This window comes from Limulus polyphemus, unplaced genomic scaffold (assembly GCF_000517525.1).
Source record: "Limulus polyphemus unplaced genomic scaffold, Limulus_polyphemus-2.1.2 Scaffold361, whole genome shotgun sequence".
Lineage (NCBI taxonomy): Eukaryota > Metazoa > Arthropoda > Merostomata > Xiphosura > Limulidae > Limulus > Limulus polyphemus.
In genome coordinates, this window is record NW_013665971.1 from 495519 (window position 1) to 505599 (window position 10081).

General features: G+C 30.8%; 1 protein-coding gene across 4 annotated transcripts in view; it reads left to right on the forward strand.

Moving 5' to 3' along the window:
* LOC106457690 (beta-ureidopropionase-like) overlaps positions 1–10081 on the forward strand; it is a 34935-nt gene that overhangs the window by 6276 nt on the left and 18578 nt on the right. For all 4 annotated transcript variants that reach the window (XM_013917133.2, XM_022383697.1, XM_013917132.2 and 1 more), the window contains exons 3-7: positions 2476–2735; positions 3289–3383; positions 5161–5322; positions 7237–7291; positions 8362–8476. In XM_013917133.2, the coding sequence (XP_013772587.1) occupies positions 2476–2735; positions 3289–3383; positions 5161–5322; positions 7237–7291; positions 8362–8476 (687 nt within the window). The remainder of the gene's footprint in view (positions 1–2475; positions 2736–3288; positions 3384–5160; positions 5323–7236; positions 7292–8361; positions 8477–10081) is intronic.

Consider the following 10081-nt stretch of genomic DNA (forward strand, 5'->3'; position numbering starts at 1 on the left):
TGTTGAGTCTAACCCAAGGCAACACACTCGTGAAATGGCCCTGAAATTGCATGTTTCTCATGAAATAGTATGTAAACATCTATGGAATATGGAAAAACTCCTTAAAGGAGGTGTTTGGGTGCCTCACGAACTCTCTGATGATCATCGTTTCCAACGTGTGAACATTGCTTTGTCTCTTCTGGCACATAATGCGCGTGAACCATTTTTAGACAGAATTGTCACTGGTAATGAAAAATGGATTCTCTATGCGAATATTAAATGCCAAAAACAATGGCTCAGTCCTAGACAAAAACCACTTCTGACCCCATAACCTGGACTCTGCAGAAAGTGATGCTTTGCATTTGGTGGGATATCAAAGGAGTAATTCATTTTGAACTCCTCAATGCACAGCAAACTGTCAATGCAGAGTTTAAATCAAGCCCTTCATCAGAAACACCCTTCAGTTGTCAATTGGAAATGTGTTCTTCTCCACGACAATGCACATCCATATGTGGCATGTTTGGTGCAACACAAGATTATGGAAATGGGTTGGGAGGTTCTCCCCACCCACCATATTCTCCAGATATGGCACCATCAGATTATCATCTTTTTCATTGGCTACAACACCATCGTAATTGGAAAACGTATACAAATGAGGAAGGTGTTAAAGAGGCCATCGACATGTTTTTTGCTTCAAAGTCAAGTGGTATCTTTAATCAGGGCATTAACAACCTGATTGTAAGATGGAAAAGCATCATCGATAAGAATGGAAACTATTTCATTTAATAAGTGTTTTGTTTTGACTTATAAGCTGTCTAGGTTTATTATCTAAAAAAAGTGACATTAATTTCTTGATGACCTGATAGGTCTTGTACACACGGGTTCCCAAGCTTACCAGAATATTCTGCATCCTGACTTGGGGCCCCCACTAAATATATCTACAGATACTGAGTACCATAACATTATTGTGTACTTGCTACAACCTCTGACTCTTTCCTGTTACTCCAAGTTTTGGAACCTGTGTACTAGGCATTTAGTACATTTTATTTACAGTATTCAGCCACTCAACCTTCCTTCCTTCTTGTGCTTCACCATAATGTTCTACTTTAATGCACAGAAGGAGCTTCTACTTATAATGCTTTAGTGTTTTTTTTTCCCAGTACAATAACTTTTGATTGATTAATGGACATTATATAAATCAAAAGATTGAATTTTCCATGTAAGTAACATTTAATCTGAGATTCCTTTTCAAAAATTGTTGAATGGTTTCTGTTAACTAGAGGAAAAATAACATCTGACAAACCTTTGAATATTTAGAACTATCTTAATTTTCTTATTTTCAATTTTATCTTTGTTATATAGTTTCATAATAAATAACATAGTATTTTCCTTAAGTTAGTGTTTCTTTTAAATCAGTGTTGAAATACAGTGTGTTACCTCAACTTTTCTAAGTTTGTTCTTCCTTGATTATGCCAAAAATATGACTTTTTTTTTTTCTTTTGCTCTTCTCTCCATTTCCTCCTCCCTTCAGGCCAAGTGCAGTTCAGCATTTAGCTTACCAGACTGTGGAGCTGAGGTTCTCGTTCCATTAACAAACAAAAATGCTAATTTACACTTTGCTGTTGCGGGTGCATTATAAAAGTACTGGTCAAATTCCATTATTAAGTCTGACAAGAGTTGGTGGTGTTAACTAGTTGACATCCCTCTAGTCCAGTGTTTTTCTTGACTTAAGTTCTACCGGTCCACAGTGTGTCTTGGCTGTTGAAAGCGCTGACACTTACGTTTCTTTCAATATTTGATAACCAAAAGTTGCCTAAGTCTACCCTTTCTTTTTTGTTTTTAAAATAAATTGTTTTTTTTAAATATCATATTAGTTTACTTATGTAATTAACAGATATTTTACTTGGAATGTCAGTCCCCAGAAAATGTTTTTGGAATTTTTCTGGTCCCATGATTACCAAAAGTCTGGGAATCACTGCTCTAGTCTATCAGCTCAAAATTATGGAGGGCTAGTGCAGATATCCCACATATAGCTTTATGCAAAGTCAAATAATCAAATCCTCCCTTCATTATTATATACCTTTTCAATTTTGTGATGTGATAAAAAATCTCATTCTTATAATAAATTGAAATATTCCATCGCGTTTCTCTCACTTCTGTTGATAAAAATCCCTCAGTAGACCAATCACCACCAGCCATGTAGTACTACTTTTTTCTGGCTTCTACCCACTACTTGCACAACCTTATGTTATATTTTCACTTAATATTTAGTGAAGTACTCTTTTTCTTTGGCTTCTATGTACTCTACTGCTGACTATTTTTTGAATTCCTAATTCATTTTGTGTTTATGTTTTTCTTTCAGTATTTAAACTTCTTTATCATGACTTCATATCAGTGAGATTGCCTCCTCCTGTTTCATTAGCCTTGCATCAGAATGTAAAATTTTCATTTCTGCACTGATATTAAAAGCATTGTTTTATCTGACTGTCTTTGTAGAAATCTAGATCTTCCCAAATCAGCTTTGAAACTTGCATTAGACAATGATTTTGAAATACGGGGCTATGGAATGCCAGCTACTCCTGAAGAAATGAGACCACCTCGCATAGTCCGTGTTGGAGTTATTCAAAACCAAATTGTTTTGCCTACATCTGCTCCTATTGTTTCACAAAGGAATGCCTTGCACTGTCGTATTGAGCAGATGGTTGATGCAGCTTCCATATGTGGTGTCAATGTCATTTGTTTTCAAGAAGCATGGAGTAGGTATTCTCTTTACATGTGTTAAAGTTTTTACATGTGTTAAATGAACTTTACCTTATCCCTGCCTTGTTTCTGTACTTTTTGGTATTGCCATTTCTACATCATACTTAATTTTTGCAATTTTTTTTTATTATTTGTGTGTGTGTCTATATATATAATTTTTCATACTCCTAAGGAGGTGGCCCCCAGTAGCACAGCAGTTGTCTGAGGACTTGCAACGCTAAAATACAGGATTCAATACCATTGTGTAGCTTTGTGCTTAACTTCAAAAACAACAACCTAAGGAGGTTGAAATGTCATTATTTGTTTTGTGTTTTAAATAAAAGTTTTTAATACCCATATCTGCTGTCTCTAATATATATCAACAAATTTGATATGTTCTTGGTATGTATTTTATATTACTTATTTGTCATCATGATTAAAATATACGTTATAGCATTTGATTCTTATGGAAACACGATTAATATCCAAAAATGGTATTGAAAATCTATGAAATTGTTGACATATATTTTAATATGCTTACTGTTGTTTTTTAAAATTCATTTTTTTCAGCAATGCCTTTTGCCTTTTGCACACGAGAGAAGATGCCCTGGTGTGAGTTTGCTGAATCAGCCGAAAATGGACCAACCACATGTTTTTGTCAGGAGGTAAAAACTTGTCAGAAATCAAATTATAATAACTGGAGCTAACCTAGGTCATTTATGGCACCAGTGACCGAGTTTGAGCTAATGACCAAAACAGTTTTAAACCTATCAATTATGTGTTGAAACCAAAATTAGCTACACAAAAAGATAATTATTTCATGAATAATTCTTTGTCTGTACAACTTAGTGGATCTGGTATCTACTAGTAAAATAAGTGTATACTTAAATATCATGTCTGGATGGGCACATTCCATCTTGAGGACAAAATTGTTCCACTGAATTAAAAAATATATATGTAAAATACACTTGTAGTCATTTTTCTCACACAGTTAAAAGAACAAAACTTCATAGTTGAAGTTTGTGCTGTAAAAATATTTTATTTTTTTAATTTTATATATAGAATAATACAAAATCTCAAATTTTAGGTTAATTTTAGCAGGCTCTGAACAAAGTCATTAGTGTTTGTGAATTTAATATCTTTTTTGTAGCATAATTTGTGATTTGTAGCCCTCTTTGGAGAAAAGTTGTAATAGTTTTAAACAAAATACCATTAAGCTGACCTTGTAAATTGAATACAAGGGTAGTTTTATTGCTTTCTAGCCAATCACTGTTTGTCAAACTAATTTGTCAAAATGTGGTGTAATTGTCTGTATTTCAAATTTAAGAAGTCACAAGCTGTTGACCCAAATACAATCAAAGCTCTTTTTCTGTTATTTTCACTTGTATAACTATATAGTTTACAGTTCAGCATAGAATCATGTAGAGATTGCAACAAAGTGATAAAAGCTAAACTTGATGATATATTGCTGGAAGAAAAGATGTTTGTGAGCAACTTCTGCCACAATTACATTTCTGATTTCTGCATATGGCACTATAAAGGATCATAGGATGTAGTCCCCTGTAATGTGTGGCATTATTCTCCACTGCCACATTAATGGTACCATCTTATGTCTACTGAAGTATCAGTGTAGTTTTTTTTTATAATTGTTGTTCAGTATTATAAGATGGTGGTATAACATTGTTGGGTTGTGTATCTGCACCGTTAATACCTCCTTTTATTATTTCATCTTAATTTTTAGGATTCATGGATAACATTGTTGTATTATATCCGGATCTTCAATACCTCTATTTGTTATTTTATGTTAATTTTTAGTATATAGTAAATTTACCCCAACGCTGGCCTTTTTAAAATTTTGATTTTTAATTTATTTGTCACATATATTAAAAAGCTACATACATTCACGTTGATGCTAAGGGTCAATTTATTATTTTGTTTTTCAATGTTAATATCATAATAAGGTATCAAATTCATCAGACCTCCTGGTGGTTCAATAATAAGCTTGAAGGCTAACACTGAAATTTATGGCTCAGTCCCTACAGTGGGCACAGCAAAGATAGCCTATTGTGAAGCTTTTCAAATTTATTGCACTGGTAAATAAATGTTATTATCCAATATTATTAATTGTTTGCTTTATAAAATTCAAAATCATTTTACATTAGTCAGATAAGCTGTTTACTCTAGAACATAATACATTTTAGAAATACAAGTTAGCCTTCAAATTATTAAATTTGAACTTTTAAGCACCCATATTTTATAAGCGTAATAATTATACTTTTCTGGGTGATTTATCCGGAGGTGTATAAAAATATCGATACCACTTACAATTAAAAGTGTTTGAAAAGGATTATATCTTTCATTTTAAAGATAATCAAATCATTATATGTATTGTTATAATGTTCTAAAATTATCTATAATTATGTTTGTTGTTGTTTGGTTTAGCTGGCCAAAAAATACAACATGGTAATTATTTCTCCAATCCTGGAACGAGATGAAATGAAGGGTGATGTTCTTTGGAATACAGCTGTTGTAATTTCTAACACAGGTCAAGTTCTTGGAAAGACAAGAAAAAATCACATTCCACGAGTTGGAGACTTCAATGAGGTAAATCTCAGCTATGTGGAAACATATCTGAGGACAGGGGATGGAGTACTTTAAAGAAGAGAGAATTAAGGGATGTAGCATTTTGTTATTAAAATAAGACTGCTCCAATTTTTAAAATCTTACTTAGAAATATATATATTTATAATTCGGCAAAAATGTTTTACTGAAAATGTTATAGAATTGTTATTTTAGCATCATATGATGTTTAACTAGTTAATTTCATCAATAAAAATTTTAAATATTTAAAATTTCATTTCTGTCTTATCCATAGATGTCTGAAGTATAAATATTGCACATCTAGGTTTAAAAAAATTGCCAGTTTTTAAGTTTATATTTATTTCTCTGAATAGACATTTTTGGATAACTTGATGATTATAATTCTATTCCTTCAGTTTGTTAATATACTGGATGAACTCCCATATGCCCCCCAGTGGCACAGCGGTATATCTGCGGACTTACAATGCTAAAAACAGAGTTTCGATACTCGTGGTGGGCAGAACACAGATAGCCCATTGTGTTGCTTTGTGCTTAACTTCAAACAAACAAAACAAAACTCGCATATAGTATTGTTCAGGGAAGTCTTGAGAACTATATGGTTCTTATCCTTGAAAAAAGGATACAGCCAAAATCCAGTGATTATCAGAAAGAGGAGGCTCTAAACTTTAAAGGTTTTGGAATCTAAATTACCACAGTTCCGTGTGAAAATTAATTATGTTTTTAAATATGCTACAGTAATGAAGCGTCATCAAGACAAAGCTATGAAATACTTCCTCATGGATTAGAACTTTGGGGTTTTGTTAATAATTTCTGATATATTTTTTGTTTCTAATAATGTTTTTGATTTGTATATAATATTTGTTTGGAAGCTACAACCATAGCCTTTTTTATGACAAAACATCAGGTAATAATACTTAGGGTTATTGTGTACAGTAAGGAAGGCCTGAGTAAGCAAAATATTCAAATTATATAATATTTTTTTTATTGAATATACTGTTAAGTATATTGTGTTCAAATAACATATACAAATAGAGGATCTTATCTATTGAAAAACTATAATTATCAGATATAAATTAATCTCAACCAAAATTATTTTGTTTCAAAATATCATTCTACCATTTTGAAAGATGAAGTCATTGTGTGATTTGCAGTGGGAAGTTCATTGCTTAAATCAGCAAAATAAGTTGTCTCTAAAGAAATATATTGATGGATATATGAAATGTAACTTTATGATCAATAATAAAACAAAGAAAGTGTGTTTATTGTTTTTGCAAAATGATGTTTCACAACAAATACATTAAATTCTGTTATATATATATAGACACACCCATACACAGAAAAACTGGTTAGGTAGGCATTTCACTATAGAAATGTAAGAGATTGATGCTTTTAATACCCCATGGTCATTATAGGTTTAAGCAAAAAAGTTGGATAATTAATGTAAAAGACAAAAATTGAATGCTTTCAAAAGAAAAACTAATTTCAGATTCTATAGTTTTAGTATCTTTTTGTATCAGAAATACTTTATTTGTTACTTAAGGTAACTTGAAACATTAAATATTACTCATGCATGAATACGTAGTTATGCAGATGCAACTGAATTACTATAATAAACACCAAAATTCCTGAACTGAACTGTGATTCAAGGGATTCATGACTTGTGTTCCATTCCCGAAAAAAAAACGTGCTCTGCACTTTGGGACTGTGGATGCACTATAACAGTAACTTAAATCTCATTATTTTGTGAAACAGCTGCCTTCCCTCTAGTCTGTCAGCCTTTTTTTTTGTATATTTGTGTAATAATTCTAAAACAGGCAAACTACTGGATTTAAATTTCTAAAATAATTCAAAAGAAAATGTTATAAGAAGAGAAGGATGTATCTTACACGTGTCTTGTTTACTTCTACGATCTTTCAGTCAACCTACTATATGGAGAGCACACTCGGCCACCCAGTCTTCAACACACAATGGGGTGAGTATTCTGTTTTTATACCGAAAGAAAAATTTAGTATAATATTGGGGGGAGATTTATTTTTCAACAAATAATGTTTTTCTTATAATTAAGGATGATCTATTCTAGCAATAGTGATAAATTCACTTGTAAAACACTGCATATCGATTGTTATATTAAATAAATTCATTTATAAAGCTCTCTTATTCCACATTACTATGAGTTTAGAAACAATAACAGATAACAGTATAACAGTTCTAATATCTGTGGTGTATCTTTAGTTTGTAAATAGTTGTGATTTTTCACGAATATTGAACACATCAAAAAAGTTTGTAGATTAGTGTTTTTGTATGTGTTTGGAAATAAGATAACACAATAACAAAAGACAAATGATCGATAAACTTGTAAAAAAAACGTTTTTGTGCAAATTTCAACTGGTCACGGCTTTGTCCACTTGCATGAAAATTTAGAAAATCATAACTGTTAATCAGATTTTGAACTTTTAATGTTTTTTTCTTCAAAAAGAGTTAACTTCATTAAAGCTGTTTCCTGAATTTCATTAACCTTTTGTTTTGTGTTATATTCAATGGGAAAATTTTCATATTATGTGCTTTTTTGAACATTATTTGGTTTCATTAATACCTCAAATAATTTTGAACTAATGACACTTCAATATATTACAATTCACACAAGCAGTAAGTCTCTTCAGATATTCATTAATATCTTTAATTTGAAATGTGAATGACCAGACAATGTTATTTTTATTTTACTATTTATAATTAATGCATGTAAATGAGTAATGACTTGCATGTTAATTCCAATTATCTTGTTTTTAATCAGTATGTTGCCTTTAATCTAAAGAATTTAAAAGTATATAATGTCTTCCATAAACATCAGGATATGATTTTTAAATTTACTTACTTCTGTAGTTAACTGAGCAATTAAAAAAAATTCAATTTTAAAGAAAAATGTAAGCTTATTAGGTGACACATTTCTGTGTCCGGACAGTATTTTTTTTTCACTTTAGAGAAGTGACTAACATCTATACAGTGGATGTACTGTGATAACATTAATTTTATTTGTTTAAATAGGTAAGATAGCTGTTAACATCTGTTACGGTCGTCACCATCCTCAGAACTGGATGATGTATGGTATAAATGGAGCTGAGATAGTTTTCAATCCTTCTGCTACTGTTGGAGCACTCAGGTAAACAGTAATTAGTTTTTAAGGTTATATTGGATTTTTTTTTTACAGAAGTCTGCTAAAACTATATTAAAAGAATTGTTTGGGTATGACAAGATATATATACAATATAAGATTGTTCCTTTATTGTTCAAATGTCAAGTAATAGTGTTGCATAACAGTTATGACTTATCTCTTGGTTACCACTAACAGCTGCAGTTAGCCAGAGTACTAGGATCTGGGTAGATAAAAGAGCATTTTAAGACTGACACCATAAAGACAGATACTATAATGCTGCTTCATAAATATACAGTTTGTAGTTTGTTGACAAGGAAAAAATAATAGAATGTTTGTATATCAGTTAAAAACAAAGAACTAATGTTGACTAAGTATGCCCATGTGGATAGGTGCCTTCAAATAATGAATCAAGAATAGTTGGGTTTTTTACACCTGAACTGTTTTCATTAAAGGTTGAACACTATATTTTAGTCATTGTCAGTAGGTTCATTATCAAACATCTGTTGAAAGATGTAAGACTGATTTTTATTCTGGATTCAAATATTATTGTGTATAAATGGAAAAAAATTAGTTGTAGATATAATGTAGCCCCACCCACCAGTTTGGAAATTTAATTGATAAACAACAAACATATGATTCAAAAGCTAGGCAGAAAGATATTTTGAGAAAAACTTGCTGTTACAAACTCGTAATTTTCTTTTTCAGCTTTGAACTGTTAACTTACAGAAACAGTAAAAAAACAAGGGTATTTTAATACATCCAACTTTTATTTAATGTGTAATTTCTTATGGCTTTATTAGTAAGTGAAACAAGGAAAACAATTCTATGAAGAAAATATTTCACTTTTTCAAGTTCTAACTTAAAACTTATTTCATCATGTCAAATGCTTATTGTTCAAAAATACTAATTAATTTTTTTTTAATTAAAATGTATATAACTATTATTATATAATAATAGTAAGTTTATGATGGTAAAAAATTGAGGAGGAGTCACCCAAAATTTCTTTTTCAAATCCAAAATATGCAAAAAAGTAGTCATTTCGTTCTTGAACTATGAATTTAATATTTTAATGCTGACTGATTAGACATTCCAAAAATATCTGAACACAGGATTTACATTTGAAAGTAACAAAAATGCCATCAAGAGTCTGTGGTACAGCAATACTTTGATTTATTCAGGCCACTGTTCAAGCAATTTTTTCTCATGATAACACAGATGTGAAATTGGCTTGACTATAAACTAATTGTGAACCTATAGCCACTCAATAATAAACAATGCCATTAAACTGATTTATGGAGGAAGATATCAAGTTTATACCTTGTACAATAAAGTGCAAGATTTTAATTTATTCAGTATTCTGTGTCAGAAGCTTTTTCTTTTAATCAATCATAGGAGTGATAGTATGTAGTTAACACATTATACACTTTGATAGCCACGGTTTGCTAACCCAAAATTTTATTTTCTATACAGAAGCACAGAAAGATATTTTTTCATGTGATGTTTTTAACTCTTCCGAAATGGGGGTCAGTTTATTTGACTGAGTCACGTGATCTTCCATACTCATTTAAAGTTGACATAAATTTAATACTTATAACTCTATATATATATATA